Raw genomic sequence first — 19,853 nt, forward strand, 5'->3', positions numbered from 1 at the left:
TGCTGGGGTCCCTGTGTCCAACTCTTACTCATGATGCCCAAAGCATACAAAATAAATAGCCATGGTGTCTTTCAGTTTCACTTTCTGGCAATGGCTGTGTTTCTCAGAAAATAAGCCTACTGAACTTTTATTTCACTTTCTGTTCCTGGAAATGCAGGGCTCTACAATGTGCTGGCTGCCTCTTTACTATTGGCCAAATTCCTGTGGGGGTGGAGGAAAGGCCAGACATTATTTAAATCCTGCCAGCTCCTCACACACAATTTAGACATTTCAAGTCACAGTTGGCTTTTTAATCTGCAGAGGGACTATCGCACCACACAGGACCTGTTCCAGTGCGAGGCCTGTCTGTGCAGAGGAGTGTTTCTGCCCTGGGCTGCAGGGAGCACTTCATCCAGACTCTGCATTTCCTGCCCTGCCAGGGGACACATTCAGAGCTCAACTCCTTTTTTTCAGGAGCTGGTAAGCAATAAACCACTTTGGATTGAGTATGGGTCTAAAAATAGAATTACAGATCTGTACGTCTAAGGTTGGGAGAGCCTGGATGCTCCATTTTGGATGCTGTGGACTTAAAATCTGAGGCACAGAATGTCTGAGGAAATATTTTTAAAGGAAGAGAAGGTGGATGGCTTCAGCCAAGTAGAGCACTTAACTATTTGGGACATCTTCAGAGGGCAGTTAACAAATTTTATTCCTGTGAGCTGCAGAAGGATCATGTGAATGTCAGGGGTGTCAGTGCATAGGGGCTTTCCCTAAGAGCTTCTGCCATCCGACATCCCCCATCTCACACCAAAATACTTTTCCCTGGGGAGACAATGCATATTATCTGTTAAAAAATAAAATTCAAATCAATAAATTTTAAACAATGATTGGCTTTATTAAATGATTCACAAATTAGTCAGCATCTTATCTACCAAATACAAAGGATTCTACTGAGCTGTAAGAGAGGAAATATTTATAAAGGAAGAGAAGACAGGAAAAAGAAAAATTATTAGCAAAGAATCCATTGTTTTAGTCAGAATTGCTCTCCTAAGTTTAAGGGCAATGGTCTATTAGCAAATTCCCTAGTGTTAACCTGGAAATACCTATGTTCACTGGTTAACATATGCATTGCTGGGGGAGTGAAACTATAGTTAGGTCAAGTATTAGATTTTGGTTTATTAAGTCAAGGCCTTAAGTGGCTCCTATGGCCCTGTCACCCTGTGACCCTATGCTACTTCATTTTCACAGTTCCCCTATTTTGATCTGACTCTGCTTAACTTAGAGATGTGATCAAAATGTAAGGCATTGGTGCCACTTTCAGCTACTGTTTATGTTGCAGCTTTTATTGCTCCTTTGTGTGATATTCACATGTCATGATGTTTTTGCTTAATCTCTGTAACATTCACAGATGATAACTTCAGGTTCACAATTTTGGTATCTGCTATCCTCTGCCTAATTTTTCTGGTGTTTCAATCTCAGGAAGATTACTTGTTTTGAAGTTTTATATTAGTGAACATGCATTAAAAAATTTTAAGAGCATACAGTATACCAGGCAAATTATTATTATTTTTATAAACAGGATAATTTTCAATGGTTGGAGTGCACATTGAAGCCATGGTACCCAAGACCCAAGCACTCAAAATCAAATAAGTCAAAGAAAGACCCCATTGAAGAAGTCATCTTTTTAAGCCAAGTGGCTTATCTTATGTAGTTGTGTTTCAACTTCCCCAGACGTATTAATCTGGATGCACCTGGAGGTGTTGGTCACAGTATAGACAACTCTTGCTAGGCTAAAAGATAATCAAGGGATATTTTATTGTCAAGAGAGTCTTTGGCCAGAGAGTCTAAGGATCTTTGTGGGGCAGCTCCTGCCTTAACAATGCATTCTGCAGTATCTTTAGGAATTAAGGGAAGTTTCTGTATCAAATTATTATGTATATTTACTGTTAACTAGAGAAGCCTGGCTCCACCAAAGGAAACAAATCCTGTGTCATGAATATCTCCTGATTGGCCTTTTTTAACTCAATGATATAAATCCAGGGGAGTCAACCAATGAGATGTCTTTATTTGCTTGAAAAAAAAAATTATGAACATAATTAAATTTTCTTTTAGCTTAAAGTAAAAGGTTGTTTTAAATTCTGGAGTTTACTCCCCCTTCTGAGCTGGGACATATAGCTAAGGGTATTATTTTTCTAGGACTCTGCCAGAGTAAAGGAGAGAAAAAGATGGAGAAAGAGTTTCACTTTTGTTAGTCTGAAGACTTGATCTATTGTCTTGGATGAAAGCAGTCAACCTCAATCAATGTCAGCTACTTATCTTCCTATTCAATTGATTTAGAGATTTCTAGTATCTGTACAACAGGTGTAAGATAAAGCCTTCCTTAGCAGTGAAATATGTACTCAAGATTCAGCACCTTCTAGTTTTCTAGGAATGTCAGTGGTTGGGAGCACTTGGTACAATTCCTTTCAATGGAGTTCAAAATGACAATTCCAGAATACCCAGTCACCATGCTCTAGACTATGGCCAACAGGACCCTTTGAATTGGGATCTGGGGAGACATCTTTAAGCTGCTGATAATAGGCTTAATGGTAAAACATGAGAGACTTTGCCATAGTTGGTCATACTAGCATGATACAAGGGATCAGCAGAAAGTTGTATACCAATAGACATTGGTTTGCCAGTGATTATGTTGTGTGAGGTGAGTTTACATATCTGAAGGGGGTACTGCAAACAGCAAGTCCAAAGGCAACACTTTAGGGCAAGGAAGTGTAATTTAAAGTTTTTAAGTATAAGGATCCAGTTACTTCTTTTAATCTTGCCTGATAGATTGAGGGTGATAAGGCCAGTGATGATTCTAAGAAGTTTGCAAGGTTGTTAAAGCTGGCATGATTTGTCCAATGAAATGACTGCCTCAATCACTGAAGATTGTAGAAGCTAAATTGCAAGTGGGAAACACATTTTCTAACAGATTCTGTGTCACTGTGAGGTCATCAGCCTTCCAGCAGGAGAAATCTTCAACATATGTGAAAAACATACATACAACATCAAGAATATATAAAAACAATCTTCAAGTGCTCAAGGTCCAGGGAGAATAGGTGTGAGGCCTCTGATGGCAAAGCATTTTTTTCTGATTCAGAAGCAGAGGGTTGCCATGTTACTTTAGCATCAGAATGGCAAACATCTCACAATGAAGAGACATTTTTGCAGCAGCAGAATGGATTTTGTCCACATGTGCCACAATCTTTATAGATTCTTTTGCTAGCTGCCTTTGCATGAAAGTCAACTGGGGCATTTCCTGATACTCTGGGGTAGTCCTTTTTTGTGGCCTCAGTTTTGATGATAGCAATTTCAGAAGGTAAAAGAATAATTACAAGTGGTAACATTAGACTAGGACATATTAAATTTCCAGTAATTTCACATGTGTTTTAATATTTTATTTATTTATTCACAAGAAACACAGAGAAAGAGGCAGAGACACAGGCAGAGGGAGAAACAAGCTCCATGAAGGGAGTCCAACGTGGGATTCAACCCCAAGGACTCCAGGATCACGCCCTGGGCTGAAGGCAGGCACTAAATCCCTGAGCCACCAAGGGATCCCCGAAACTTTTACAATCTATTACCAAAACTAGATCAAATTTAAAAACAAAGACTTTGTCCTCTCAACAGATAGAAAACCAAATTCTAATTTTGCACCAGCTTACTTTTGTATTAGAACATATTCTTTCCACAAATTGAACTCCAATAAAAAGAAATTAAAAAAGAACATATTCTTTCCAATGTGAGTCATTCCTGATTGTAAAAAAAAAAAATTCCTTTCCTAAGATTTCTTTTTTACAGTCTTTCTACAACTTGTTCTTCCTCTTTTTTTCTTTCCAAAAGCACATGTTCTAGTCTTCTTCATTCAGGGATGTTTCCTTTTTGAATTTTTAGTTGCTTTAACCACAAACATTAACTAGAGTTCTTAGCCCTTAGAAACTTTAATTTCTAGGGAAAGTAAGTAGTAAGCACTGGTTAATTGTGTGTTATACCAGTATTCTTTAGATTGCAAATTCATAAATACATTTCATCATTTCTGGTAACATGAGCTTTTTTATACTACAATCTTCTGATACACATGGCAAAAAAGTTATCAGTAGACCTACATTTATCTCTAATTTCCCTGTAATAGAGAACCCAAAATTAGAGAAACGAATGTTTAGTAATTAATGTTTTGTTATTTTATTTCACCTGGAAATGACCTAGATATTTAATGAATTTAACTTAAACTGTTACCTAATCTAACTCAGTGATTATCTTTTTGATAATCAAAAAGATTTGGGGAAAGGGGGGAAAAGGGAGAGAGAAACGAACCATAGAGACTCTTGGCTATAGAGAACAAACTGAGGGTTGAAAGAGGGAAATGAGTGGGGGTTGGGCTAAATGGGTGATGGATATGAAGAAGAGAACTTCAATTTTTTTATGTAGGCTTAATGCCCAGAATGGGGCCCAGTATGGGGCTTGAACTCATGACACTGTTGATCAAGACCTGAGATGGGGATCCCTGGGTGGCGCAGCGGTTTAGCGCCTGCGTTTGGCCCAGGGCGTGATCCTGGAGACCTGGGATCGAATCCCACGTCGGGCTCCCGGTGCATGGAGCCTGCTTCTCCCTCTGCCTATGTCTCTGCCTCTTTCTCTCACTGTGTGCCTATCATAAATAAAAAAAAAAATAAAGTTGTTTTAAAGACCTGAGATGATATTAGGAGTCAGATGCTTAACCTACTGTGCCATCCTAGAGCTCCAAGGAGGGCACTTCTTATCATGATTAATGAGTGTTATATGTAAGAGATGAATCATCAGTTTCTACTCCTGTTTTTTAATTTGTCTCTCTCCTTTTTTTTCTTTTTTCCATTTGCTCATTTGTTTTACTTCTTATATTCCACATATGAATAAAATCATATGTTGTTATTGTTTTTTACTGATTGGCTTATATGACTTAGCATTATACTGTCTTGCCCCATCATGTCTTTGCAAAAGGGAATATCTCATTATGTTCATGGTTGAATAATATTCCATTGAGTAGATAGATATAGATATAAATGATATAGATTTAGATAGATATAGATACAGATATAGATACAGATATAGAATCTTTTTAATCCATCTCTAGATGGACACTTGGGCAGCTTCCATAATTTGGCTTTTGTAAGTAATGCTGCAATAAACACAGGGGTGCATGTATTCCTTTGAAATAGTATTTTTTTTATTTGTTGAGTAAATAGCCACTAGTGTAATAGTTGGATGGTAATACAGTTCTATTTTTAATTTTTTGGGAATCTTCCATACTGATTTCTACAGTGGCTACACCAGTTTGCATTCCCACCAACAGTATACCAGGAGTCTTTTTCCTATACATCCTCCCCAACGCTTTTGTTCCTTGTGTTTTTAATTTTAGCCATTCTGAAATATCCGTGAGGTGATATCTCATTGTGGTTTTAATTTACATTTCCTGATGATAAGTGATGATGAGGATTTTTTTATGTGTCTGTTGGTCATCTGGATGTTTTTAGAGAAATGACTGTTCATGTCTTCTGCCTATATTTTAGTTGGATTTTTTTTTGGGGGGGGTTGTGTTTTTTAAGATTTGTTTATTTATTTTGAGGGAAGGAGGGGCAGACAGACAGAATCTTTTAAGCAGACTCCCCACTCAGCACAGAGCCTGACATGGGGCTCGAGTTCACAACCCATGAAATCATGACCTGAGCAGAAACCAAGAGTTGGATATTTAACTGACTGAGTCACTCAGGTACCCTTGTTTTTAGTTTTAAGCTATATCGGTTACTTATGTATTTTGGATATGAGCTCTTTCTTACATATATCATTTGTATCTGATCTCATTCAGTAGTTTGTCTTTTAATTTTGTCGATAGTTTACTGTGCATAAGCTTTTCATTTTGATGTGCTTCCAAAAGTTTATTTTTGCTTTTGTTTCCCTTGCTTCAGGAGACCTATCTAGAAAAATGTTGTTATGACCAATGTCAGAAATATTACTGCCTGGATTCTCTTCTAGGATTTTTATGGTTTCAGGTTTCACATTTAGGTCTTTCATCCATTTTGAGTATATTTTTTGTGTATGGTGTAAGACAGTGGTCCAGTTTCATTTCTTGGCATGAAGTTGTCCAGTTTTCCCAACACCATTTGTTGAAGAGACTGTCTCTTGCCCATTGTATATTCTTTTCTTCTTTGTTGACTATTACTTGACCATATAATTGTGAGTTTATTTCTGGGTTTTTTTATACTGTTCCATTCATCTCTGTGTCTATTTTTATGCCAATACCATACAGTTTTGATTACTACAGGTTTGTAATATAGCTTCAAGTCTGGGATTGTGATACCTCCAGTTGTTTTCCTTTCTCAAGAATGCTTTGGCAATTTTGTCTTTTGTGTTTCCATACAAATTTTATATTAGTCATTCCCTTTCTGTGAAAAATGCTTTTCGCATGTTTATAAAGCTTGTATTGAATCTGTAGATTTCTTTGGGTAGTAGAGACATTTTAAACAATATTTGTTCTTCTAACCCATCAATATGCAGTGTCTTTCCATTTCTTTCCATTGCCTTGAATTTCTTTTATCAATATTTTATGGTTTTCAGAGTACAGCTCTTTCACCTCTTTAGTTAAGTTTATCCCTAGATATTTTATTGTTTTTGCTGCAATTAATGTTTGTTTTCCTAATTTCCCTTTATGCTACTCATTAAAAGTGTAGTGTAATGCAACAGATTTCTGTACATTGGTTTTGTATTCTATAACTTTATTGAATTCATTTATCAGTTCTAAGATAACTGATCTTTTTGGTGGAATCTTTTGGGCTCTCAGTATATATTATCAGTTCATCTGTAAATAGTGTAATTTATACTTCTTTCTTACCAATTTGGATGCCTTTGATTTCTTTATGTTGTCTAATTGCTGTGGCTAGGACTTCCAGCACTATGTTGAATTAAAGTGATGAGAGTGAACATCCTTGTCTTGTTCCTGACCTTAGGGAAAATGCTCTCATTTTTTTTCTTCAAAGAGTATGTTCACCGAGGGCTTTTCATATATGGCTTTTTTTGGGGGGGGGTGTTCCCTCTAGATCTCTTTTGTTGAGGTTTTTAAATCATAAATGGATATCATACTTTGTCAAATACTTTTTTATGCATTTATTAAAATGATCACATGATTTTTATCTTTTCTTTATTGATGTGATATGTCACATTGATTGTTTTGTGACTATTGAACCAACTTTGCATCCTGGGAGTAAATCCCACTTGATCATTCTCCTAATCTATTTTTTAAAAACATTTTGTAACAGAGATAACATCAGCATATTTACCTGACTTCAGCTAAACACACATAGAATAAAAATGTTACTTTTAATGCTTATAATTCTAAACGTGTTTATTTTATTTAAAGGTTTTATTTATTTATTTGAGAGAGAGAAAGAGATAGATGAGTGAGGGGCAAGGTCAGAGGGAGAGGGATAAAGCAGACTCCCCATTGAGCAGGGAGCTTGATATGGGGCTTGATCGCATGATCTGAGCTGAAGGAAGATGCTTAAACTACTGAGCCATGCAGATGCCCAACACATGTTTATTTTAATTAAATCAACAGCCTTAAATTAGTTTTAATACTGAATATTTTTCCAAATCACATGAACTTGAAAAATGTTGAGGTTAATTTCCTTCTTTCTGAGAGCTTTAAAATGCTCAATCGTTAGAAGTTCTTGCTTTCAACGCAACTAATTAGAGATCTTTTACAACAAAATTTTCCAGAGGTAGAAATATCACACACACACACAAAAATATATCACATATTTACAACATATATATGGACACACACACTAACACAGAAAGACCTTATGGTTACCAATATTTGTGGAGAAAGTTTTTAATCTTGAAATTAAACATAAGGACTCTGTGCCAGAGTTTAGGCACAACATGCATCATTTGGCAGTTTGTGTCATAAAGCACAGCTTTCTCTTTTTCCTTGCCTATGTTCCACTGATTGTATGTTTATATTTCAAAGACATGATAAGATCTATACATCTTATGCCTTATGCCTTTTTATGCCTGGTTTTTCCTGGAGCTGAGATGGCATCTACAGCTCCGATTCTGGCTCTGGATTCAGCTCCGGCTTCAGCTTCAGCTTCACCTCCGGCTCCAGCTCGGGCTCAGGGTCAGGCTCAGGCTCAAGGACCCCTCTCAGAGGCCTGTGGGGTTGCTATTAATTATATAGCATCTTATGAGCTGAACGTCAGTGATGGTTATTTATCTATGGTCTGTTACTTCGATGAAGACCCGGATGCACCTGTTTATGTCCCCTTTTTCCAAGACCAAGTTGAGGTGAAGAAAGGACACGCAAGGCAGTTCATAAGATACCTGAAGGAGCGTAAGAGTAAAGTCTGCCTTCCAGTGGTTAAGAGACTTGACAGAGAGTACTGGGGAACGAACGTGCAAGCTATAGTGATGGCTCTGGAGTTGGAAAACACGTTACACAAGCTCCTGCAAGACCTGCAGAACTTGGCTTCTCAGAAGAATGAAACTGATCTCTTAGAATTCCTGAAAAGGTTCGTGGGTAAACAGAAGAGGAACATAAAATATCTGGAATACCAGCATAGCTATCAGAAGGAATTAGAAAGGCTGACTTTGAAGGAAGGCATCTCGGAACAGTTTGGTGAAGCATCAGACAGACAGGCTTAACATCTGAAGGCAACACAGCAAGTCTTCCATCGTAGTAGTTCCCAAAAGCAGCTACTTAAAAATCTGGATCTCTATTTGACAGAAGACTGCTTTACTTTTAATAGTATCCCAATCTTCATTGTTGTACATGGAAATAAATTGGTTTTGCATTACAAAAAAAAAAAAAAGAGAAAGAATGCAGCCTCCTTTATGAAAGATTTAGGTTTCCTAAGACCAATAATTCATAAACTCTTTGAGATGAACAGGGGAAGTTTTGGGGCTGGAAAAGGAATAGGTGAACTTTGACTTGCCTCTGGAGTTGACTTTTATGTTTTCTGTAAAGGCAGGTCAGACAAAAGATAACTTAGAATGAGTATTCATATAAAGGAGGATAGTGGAAAGCTGTAAAAATTACATCAGTTTTATAGTCTTTTGTATTGGGTACTTTTGTTGTACATTTATATTTCTCTCTCTTTTTTTTACCAGCTTTTTGCAATGACACATCCAATGGAGCTATTTTGGAATTTTGAAGCCTTTGCTTTTAAGTGTACTTCTTTTTAAAAATTTTTATTTTTTAATTTAAATTCAATTAATTAACATATACTGTATTATTGATTTCAGAGGTAGAGGTCAGTGATTCATCAGTCTTATATAATACTCAGTGCTCATTACATTACATGCCCTCCTTAATGCCCATCACCCAGTTACCCCATCCCCTCACCTACCTCCCCTCCAGCAACCCTCAATTGGTTTCCTATGATTAAGAGTCTCTTATGGTTTGTCTCCCTCTCTGATTTCATTTTGTTTTATTTTTTCCTCACTTCCTCTATGATCCTATTTTGTTTATTAAACTCCACATATGAGATAATATAATTGTCTCTCTCTATTTGACTTATTTTACTTAGCATAATAGCCTCTAGCTCCATCAACATCATTGCAAATGGCAAGATTTCATTTTTTTGATGACTGAGTAGTATTCCATTGTATATATGTACCACATCTTCTTTATCTATTCATCTGTCGATGGACATCTGGGCTCTTTCCACAGTTTGACTATTGCGGACATTGCTGCTATAAACACTGGGGAGTAAGGTGCCCCTTCAGATCACTACATTTGTATCTTTGAGGTAAATGCCCAGTAATCCAATTGCTGAGTCATAGGGTAGCTCTATTTTCAACTCTTTGCAGAATCTGAATACTGTTAAAGATAATTAAATAGCTAATTGGAATGTTCCTCATAATGGCCATTGTAATTCTAGGTTGTAATTCTCCTGAGTGCTGAAACAGTTTGGTAGGACCCTAGCCATAATTGGTATTTACACATATATCTCTGTCCAATCATGTCTAGTTACAAATAGGGGAGAATTCACGCATTTTTGTCTGACCTTATTTTGTGGCTCCCAACCTGAAAGTTATTAAGCCAGGTTATTTGGGAAACAAAATAGACTTGTAGATTTTTACAGCTTTGAGAATCATATTTTATTTAAGCTTTTATTTAAATTCCAGTTAGTTAAAATACAGTATAATTTTAGTTTCAAGGGATGCCTGGGTGGCTCAGCGGTTTGGCGTCTGCCTTTGGCCCAGGGCATGATCCTGGAGACCCTGGATCGAGTCCCACATCGGGCTCCCTGCATGGAGCCTGCTTCTCCCTCTGCCTCTCTCTCTCTCTCTCATGAATAAATAAATAAAATCTTAAAAAAAATTTAGTTTCAAGTATAGAATTTAGTGATTCAACACTTACATACAATGCCTGGTGTTCATCACAAGTGTCTCCCTTAATACCCATCACCTATTTAATTCATCCTCCTACCCACTTCCCCTCTGGTAATCATTAGTTTGTTCTCTATAGTTAAGGGTCTGTTTCTTAGTTTGCCTCTCATTTTTGATCCCTATGATCATTTGTTTTATTTCTTAAAAAACACATAGAAGTGAAATCCTATGGTAATTGTCTTTTTTGGATTGACTTATATTGTTTAGCATAATACTCTCTAGCTCCATCCATGCCATTGCAAATGGCAAGATTTCATTCTCTTCATGGCTAAGTAATATACTATTGTGTGTGTATGTGTATGTGTGTGTGTATCTCAATATCAATCACATATTCTTGGGCTCTTCCCATAACTTGGCTATTGTATATAAGGTTGCTATGAACATCAAGGTGCAGTATTTTTGTATACTTTGAGTAATTACCTATTAGTGCAATTGCTGGATCATAGGATAGTTCTATTTTTACCTTTTTGAGTACCCTTCATACTGGTTTCCAGAATGGCTGCCCCAGTCTGTATTCTCACCAAGAGGGTAAGAGGCATATTTTAGATATAAAATAAGCAATGTGCTAGGGGGTAGAGCACTTTACTCTGGATTTTAAGGATCTCATTTACTTGTCTATTAATGTATCCATTTATTTATTTACTATTTTTCTTTTTCACCTTTACCTCATGTACATATTAACAGAAACCCACAGTAATGAGGTAATGGAACTGTGGACAGCAGCAGTTGCAAAAGAACTAGGGACTGGGGCAAAGATTGAACCAGCAGATCTTGAAGAATGGGGATGGCACCTGATTCCACACACATGGAGAACTGTCGCTGCCACCAACAGTTACCACCTTGGAATCTGAGTTCTGAATCAAGAGCTAGGTTTAGAAGTTACTTTGGACTGTTCAATAGAGTGCCCCCTACACATCACCACCAGTGTCCATCATGGACAAAACCAGCAGGTTTGATTAATGAAGACTGCAGACAGGAAATGGGGAACAGCCTAAGACAGCAAAGAGCAGTAAATATAGACTGTGGACTGGAAACTGGGGAAAGAATTCCAATGTGGACTTGTGGATTGAGCCAAGGGCTAAGGACTGGTGCTCTGTCACAGCCTCTGTGTCAGTGACAGAGTGATCCATTAACCCTGGGTTGGAAAGACAATTCAATTAGGAACTCTAATACAAAAAAATAGCAGAACTCAAAGCAAGATTGACTTAAAATGGCCTTGGAAATGTTGAGAAAGATAGTGAACTCCATAGGATTCATAGGGTGCTATGTTTGTATTTTTTTGTCCACAAAAAGAGACAGAAGTTAGCATAGAACCTAGACATTGCCATGAAATCTATTAAAAAATAAAAGTCAACCAAGTGAATTCTTAAAGACCTAATTGACTTTATTAAATAATTTTTGAATTGTATAGTATCCCATCTAAGAAATGGGATAAAAAGGAGCTCCAGTGAGCTGTAGAAATGGAAAGGTTTTTAAGTGAAAAGAGAAAGCAAAAAAACAATTAATAACAAAGAACCCATTGTTTTAGGCAAGGTTGAACTCCTAAGGAGAGAGAAGGGGAACTCGTAGTACAGTTTTAGTGCTGATCAGGAATATGACAAGTTGACTGCTGAGAGATTACATAGCTGGGGGTTGAAACTGCTCTTAGATATTAAGTTTTGGTTTATTGACTTGGGGCTTTAACTTAAGTGGCTCCATTATAGCCATGTGGTTTTCTTTGTAACAAATCTTGCCAAAGAAATATAAATCCCATGTGTCTCACACTGACTTTATTTTGAGTCCTAGTTTCACCTCTGCCAACCAAATTCTGTGCCCTCCCTTTGTTTCCTGAGATAGAGCTGTGCCCTTGGATGAGGGCCCTCACCTTGAATCCTAGCTCTGACCTTTGCCAGTGGTAGAACCTCATTATCTGTTTCTCAGTCTCATCATTTATTTTATTCTTAATTCATGGTGGAAATGATTATAGAAGATGAGAATGTATGGAGAGATGCACATCTATGGTTTATTTCTCACATTCCCTCCCTTTTCTACCCAATTGAAGAGGACACACTGCTAGAGATTAGAATACAAGCTCCCAAAGATAGCATTAAAAGTACTCTGCCACTGCTTCCCCTGCATTGCTGTTTCATTAGAAAATAAAACAGAACTTCACAGGCAACATCAGGTGAGGTATGGAACCTTAAAACTAGGGTATGGCTTTCTGTGTTAGAAATTTACTCAGCACACAGAATTTTGTTCTCCACATCTGCTTGCCATCTAACTTTGTCATTTGGTTCCCTCTTTGTTTGTTCCCTTCTTTAGGACCTATCTCTGGGACACCTGGGTGGCTCAGCGGTTGAGCATCTGCCTTTGGCTCAGGACATGATCCTGGAGTTCCAGGATCGAGTCCCACATCAGGCTCCCTGCATGGAGCCTACTTCTCCCACTGCCTGTGTCTCTGCCTCTCTCTGTGTGTCTCTCATAAATAAATAAAACCTTAAAAAAAAGGGACCTGATTCAGTCAGAGATTTCCCCAGCCTCTTGTGTATTTTCCCACATCCTCCAAGAATGCACAGGCATGAGCCTACAACTGATAGGGATGAGATCTCCCCTTGTTGGCTCCTCCTTGACACCAGGCTGTATATGCCACTTGCACACTCAGGCTTGCGCATTCTGCTTTGTGTGCTGTCTGCTCCCCAAAGTGGTGGTAGGGTGGTTTGCTCTCCAAAACAGCATGATGTTGTCCCTGCACATGCCAGATGCTCAGGATTTCCACTCTTCTGTATGGCAAAATTATTCCTTCTGGGTAGTCAGAAGTGCTGGCACCATGATTCTTAGTTGCTTAATAGTTGCCCTTTGTACATCTGATAAGCTAGATTCCCACACTTCTCTTTTCTAAGGAGAATGTTTGCTTGTCCCATTGATATGTGGGCCAGTCCAGACCTTGTACACTTGCTCTGAATATTTCCTTCCAAAATATTTTTTGCCATCCTCTCCTGAACTGCAGTCTGTGGATACCAGGAAGCCCCTGGAGGATGTGTCTTATCCCTCACTTTTAGTCTAAGGACACTTCTCCAGTCTGCATGCTGTCCAGACATCAGCGCTGACTTGAGGTAACTTGTCTCCTGGTCTGAAAACTCTGCACCCAATCTCTGCAGGGGATAGTGTACAAATATTTCATGTTACATTTAGTTATATGACTTTTTCTGGTGCCCCATCTCAACAAGTCTCCAGTGATCAGATTGGTTCAGGATTCCAGAACCAGCTCAGTCTGACTGACAGCAGAAAAGGTGACAGAGGGACCTCCTTTATCATAGCTGATTTCTTACATCCCTTTCAGGGCCTGCTTCAGTCTTTACTAATACCATCTTTTACATCAATGACACTTATACATCAGCAAATCCTCCAGTGGATTATCTCCCTACCTGATTTCTGTTCTCTATTATACACATGAAACAGGTGATGGGTGGGGTCTCAGGACAGGTGGGGTGGCTCATAGTAAGTCCCACATGGATAGTCCAACACAGGTTTTTAGAACATGGGAATCCATGACACCTACTGTTTCTACTCCAGGAAAAAATTTAAAAGGCCTTTCAACACCTTGTTTCATGAGCCAGTACATTTTCTAGATAAAAGAAAGCACATTTGCAATTATTATAATTTTTATCACCTAATGAAGATATAAGGCATCTTTTCTGAGAAAGAAAGAAGCCCCTCATCCTTATTTAACTGCCTCATAAAGGAACCAAGATTTATGATACGATGATGTTAGAGGTTATCAGAAGTGCATATTCTGGAGGTTCGTAAATTACAGGCAGGAAGGGGTATGATGCTATCTTCTTAGATTTGCAAACATGAAGACATTATTTTCATAACGTTACAAATAAAAGAAAAACTAAGGCAAGATTAATAAAGAGTAATGTGGGAAGGAAAGTTTGAATAGAAGATTCAGGCTTTGAAATTAGTCTAGAAAAATGAAAAGGATCTTAAAGAAAAAGGGCTTTCCAAGATTAGGGAAGAGCCTGAGCAAGGGCAAACCTTGCATCCATATCAGAAGTCCACACAATGCCTGGACAGAAAGAGAAGGGCTCCTGGATACAATGTTGTGGCCAGGACTGATATTATATCTGTCCCTAATGGCACAGTCAAAGCCATTAATTGTAGTACTAACTCTTTTTCCTTCCTTCCTTCTTCTCTCCTCCCCATAGTGCCTCCTACTGCTCCAGCCATGGGTCAGTCCTCTTCCACACCCTCTCATAAAACAGGTGGTGATTTGGCCTCCAGTTTTGGCAAGTTTTTTAAGGACTTTAAACTGGAAAGCAAAATCCTTTCTCAAGAGACCATCACTTCGATTGAAAAACACTTGAAGGAGGGGAACCTTCAGAAAGCACTGTCTGATATTAATAAGGCACTGAAAGACATTGACAATGCCCCTCTGAGCATTGCTGTGACTGGGGAGTCTGGGGCAGGGAAGTCCAGTTTCATCAATGCCCTGCGGGGAGTAGGGCATGATGAAGAAGGGGCTGCCCCCACTGGGCCAGTGGAGACAACTTTTGACAGAACCGAATACAAACACAGGAAGTTTCCCAATGTGACATTATGGGACCTGCCAGGTGTAGGGACCACTACATTTCACCCACAAGAGTATTTGGAGAAAATGAAATTTTGTGAGTATGATTTCTTTATAATCATCTCTTCCACACGCTTCACAATCAATGATGCACAACTGGCTACAGCAATTAGAAAAATGAAGAAGAATTTCTACTTTGTCCGATCTAAAGTGGACAGTGATTTATATAATCTAAAAAGAATTAAACGCAGTGATTTCAATAAGGATGAAATCCTGCTAAAGATCCGCAATGACTGTATAACTCAGTTGCAGAATGTCAAAGTGTGTGACCCTCAGGTCTTCTTAGTCTCCAGCCTTGATTTGTCTAGCTATGATTTCCAAAGCCTAGAGACCACCCTTCTGAAGGAGCTCCCAGCCCACAAGCGCCACATCTTCATGCAATATCTACCGAATATTACTGAGTCTGCCATTGACCGGAAGAGGGATTCCCTGAAACAAAAGGTCTGGCTGGAGGCTGTAAAGGCTGGAGCAACGGCCACTATCCCTTTCATGGGCTTGATCAGTGATAACGAGGTGGAGAAGCTGGAGGAGACTTTATACCTCTACAGGTCTTACTTTGGGTTGGATGATGCATCCCTGGAAACCATAGCCAAGGACTTGAATGTGTCAGTGGAGAAACTCAAGGCAAATCTTAAGTCTCCCCATTTGCTATCAGTTGAGAAGGAGGATGAGTCGTTAGGGGAAAAACTACTGAGATATGTGGAAAAAATCTGTTCTGTTAGTGGAGGACTAATTGCCACTGGTGTTTACTTTAGGAAGATTTTCTACTTGCAAAATTATTTTCTTGAGGCTGTGGTGAGTGATGCAAAAGTTCTCCTTAACAAAGAAGAGATTTTTAAAGAACCTGTAGGGTCTGGGCAAACTTATCTGCTTCAGGATGTTGGGATTGAAAATAGGAAAAGTGATGCAACCAGCTCCTGAATTATTCTCAGTGCTGGCACTGGTGCCTGGAAAGTTGATTTAGGGCTTCCCTGAAGCAATCCTGACCCACTGCCTTCAAGATGTATCACAAATATTTCTGTAATTCACTCTTGAACAAACCATGATCTTAATGACTGTTTTTTTTGACAGTGAGAGTAATCAACTCTAATGAATCCTTTCACATGATCCTTCCTGGGAAAATGAAGGACAGGAATCTGGAGTTTTCTGACCAGTGGAGGGAATAACACTTTGTGTAATGGTTACTACACACCCAATTTGACATAGAAGTAAAAAATGGCTGTTCATACAGTAGATACTCAAAACAGATTTTTAAATAAATGCATACATACATAGTCTGGTTTGCATTCCTGTCATTCTGTTATGAATGCATAAATTCTGATCATTAATAGATCATCAAGTAATGTTGAATTACCTCCTTGACCTTTCCGGGATTATCATCTACCAAAAAACATAAAAGATAGCTGAACACATGTCGCGGGAAATGAAAAAGAAACATTAGCTAAGGAAAAATTTTATTTGAAGTACACTGTGAGAAGGACAAGTGTATAAGATGGGAATATAATCCAAGGTTTGCACCTCCAGGTCTAGACACTCCTTGGTTGCAAGCAGCATATTTTGTGCCTGAACTTGAGAGGTTAGGGAATGAGAGATAAGAGGATTTTGATAAATCTAAGTGGAAATTTAAAAGGCTGGGAGGAAGAACAAAAATGCCAGAAAAAATTTTAAAAGATACATCCTTAAAATTATTAATTGCAGCACTTTTGAAATGGTAAAACTCAAAATTAAATATTCTTCAATAGGATGTTACAACCACAAAATAGATGACTTGACAACTATACAAAGGAGTGAGTAATATCCTACATATTGCTATGCTCTCAGCTCCAGGAGAGCTGTTTGTTGTTCAATCCAAAAAATAAGATGGAGAATTATGTATGTGCATAGTATGTTACTAATATAAAAGATGAATATATATTTGCATATATTCTTCAATTAAACATGAGACAACTTCTGTAATAAAATTCTATTATCTATAGTGGAAGGGATGGTACCACACAGAGAGGCAGTGTAATGGCTGAATTTTAATCAATGCAATTTATTTTACATTGGAACATGCAAATGTTTTACAAAGCTACATAAGTGTGTAATTAAGCAAAAAGACCCAACATTTATAGAAATACAAAACAAATCAAAACAAATGAATCTAAGCTTTGTTGATATGACAAAACCAGAAGTTATTTCAAGACTTTATTTACTTTTAATTTTTAATTCCAATATGATTAGCATGTAGTGCTATTTTAGTTTCAGATGTACAATATAATGTTTTAACACTTCTAACCATTACTTGATGCTCATCATGATAAGTGTATTCTTTGATCCCCATCACTCATCCCCTCACCCACCTTACCCCTGATAACCATCAATTTGTTCTCTATAGTTCAGAGTTTATTCTTTTTTCCCTATGATCTGTTTTTGTTCCTTAAATTCCACTTAGGAGTGAAATCCTGTGGTGTTTCTCTTTCTGTGACTGACTTACGTCACTAAGTATTGTACTCTCTACCCCCATCCATGTCATTGCAAATGGTAAGGTTTTATTCTTTTTGTGGCTGAATAATATTCCATTTCGTCTGTCTACCACATATTCTTTATCCAATCATCTCTGGATGGATACCTGACTTGCTTCCATATCTTGGCTACTGTTAATAATGATGCAATAAATGTTAGTGTGCATTTTTCATTTTTAATCAGTGTTTTCATTTTCTTTGGGTAAATACCCATTAGTGGAGTTATAGGACTATATAGTAATTCTACGTATAATTTTTTGGGGGAACAACCATACTGTTTCTCACAGTGACTACAACAGTTTGCATTCCTACCAACAGTGTGCAAGGGTTCCTTTTCTCTAAATCCTCACCATACTTTTGCTTTTTGTGTTTTTTATTTTAGCTGTTCTGAAAGGTATGAGGTGACAACTCATTGTGGTTTTGATTTACATTTCTTGACAGTTCATGCTATTGAGCATCTTTTCACGTGTCTGTTGGCCATCTGGATGTCTTCCTTGAAGACATGACTGTTCATGTCTTCTGCTCATTTTTTAATCAGATTATTTGGGTTTATTTTCTGCTCAGTTGTATCACCTCATTATACATTTGGATATTAACCCCTCATTGGATATATCATTACCAAATATCTTCTATTTAGTAGACTTTTTGTTTTATTGTTTTATTAAAGTGATTTTCTTCACTTTAAAAATATTTTTATTTTGATGTGGTCCCAATAGGTTTTTGTTTTGTTGTTGCTGTTGTTTGTGTGTTTGTTTTTTGCTTTTGTTTCCTTTGCCTTAGGACACATTTCTAGAAAAATGTTGGAATGGCTGATTTGAGAGACATTACTGTTTATGCTCTCTTTTAAGATTTTTTATGATTTCAGGTCTCACATTTAGGTCTTTAAACCAATTTGACTTTACTTTTGTGCATGGTGTAAGAAAATGGTCCAGTTTCATTCTTTTGCTTGTTGCTGTCCAGTTTTCCCAACACCATTTGTTGAAGATACTTTTTCCCTTTACCTAGATTAATTGAGCATATACTTATGAGGTTATTTCTGGGCTCTCTATTCTGTTCCACTGATCCTGTGTTTATTTTTGTGTCAGAACCAAATTGTTTTGATTACTACACTTTCTTGTATACCTTGAAATCTGGAATTGTGATTTCTCTAGCTTTTTCTTTGTTTTCTAGATTGCTTTTGTTATTCAAGGTCTTTCGTAGTTAGTTCCAATTTAGTTTTTAGGATTACTTTAGGATTCGTGGAGAGGAGGATTACTTATTGGTATTTTAATAGAACTTGTATTGAATCTGTAAATTTCTTTGAGTAGTATGGGTGTTTTAATTACATTAAATTCTCCAGTCCATGAGTGGATTATATCTTTTTTTTTAAGACTTTATTTAATCATGGGAGACCGAGAGAGAGAGAGAGAGAGAGAGAGAGAGAGAGGCAGAGACACAAGTAGAGGGTGAAGCAGGCTCCACCCAGGGAGCCCGATGAGGAACTCGATCTCAGGTCTTCAGGATCAGGCCCTGGGCCGAAGGCAGCGTTAAACCGCTGAGCCACCCCGGCTGCCCAAGTGGGTTATATCTTTCATTTGTTTATGTCATCTTCAATTTCCCTCATCAGTGTTTTATAGTTTTTAGAATATAGGTCTTTTGCCTCCTTGGTTAAGTTTATTTCTAGTTATTTATTCTGTGTGGTGTACTTGCAAATGGTATTAGCTTGTTAATTTCACTTTGATGGTTCATTGTTAGTGCATAGAAATGGGACAGATTTCTGTATGTTAATTTTTTTAATTTTTAAAGATTTTATTTATTTATTCATGAGAGAAAAAAAAGAGAGAGAGAGGCAGAGACATAGAGGAAGAAGCAGACTCTCTGCAGGGAGCCTGATGCAGGATTCTATCCCCTGACAAGGATCACACCCTGAGCCAAAGGCAGACACTCAATTGCTGAGCAACCCAGGTGTTCCTGTATACTAATTTTGTATCGTGACTATGGAACTCATGATCAATTTTAGTAGTTTTTGATGGACTCTTCAGGGTTTATTTTAAAGATTTTATCCATTTATTCATGAGAGACACACAGAGAGAGGCAGAGACATAGGCAAAGGGAAAACCAGGCTCCTGGCCGGGAGCCTGATACAGGACTCAATCCCAGGACCCTGGGATCACCACCACAAAGCAAAGGCAGATGCTTAGCCACTGAATCACCCAGGTACCTGGAGGGCCTTTTACATAGAGTATCATGTCATCTGCACATAGAAAAAGTTTTACATATTCCTTACCAATTTGGATACCTTTTATTTCTTTTTTGGTCTT

At 37.8% G+C, this 19,853-nt stretch overlaps 1 protein-coding gene across 1 annotated transcript; it reads left to right on the forward strand.

The window, feature by feature from the left end:
• The first annotated feature begins 251 nt into the window (after window positions 1-251).
• Window positions 252-17,733, forward strand: LOC112912218 (interferon-gamma-inducible GTPase 10-like). Its single transcript, XM_025988965.2, has 2 exons — window positions 252-459; window positions 14,628-17,733. The coding sequence occupies exon 2, from the start codon at window positions 14,648-14,650 to the stop codon at window positions 15,968-15,970; it is 1,323 nt and encodes a 440-aa protein (XP_025844750.1). The 5' UTR covers window positions 252-459; window positions 14,628-14,647; the 3' UTR covers window positions 15,971-17,733.
• The last annotated feature ends 2,120 nt before the right edge of the window (window positions 17,734-19,853 follow it).

Source organism: Vulpes vulpes, chromosome 12, assembly GCF_048418805.1.
Source record: "Vulpes vulpes isolate BD-2025 chromosome 12, VulVul3, whole genome shotgun sequence".
Taxonomy (NCBI): domain Eukaryota; kingdom Metazoa; phylum Chordata; class Mammalia; order Carnivora; family Canidae; genus Vulpes; species Vulpes vulpes.

What these genes read in the sequence shown, in the direction of transcription:
- LOC112912218 (XM_025988965.2), top strand. Translation starts at nt 14,648, where the DNA reads ATGGGTCAGTCCTCTTCCACACCCTCTCATAAAACAGGTGGTGATTTG.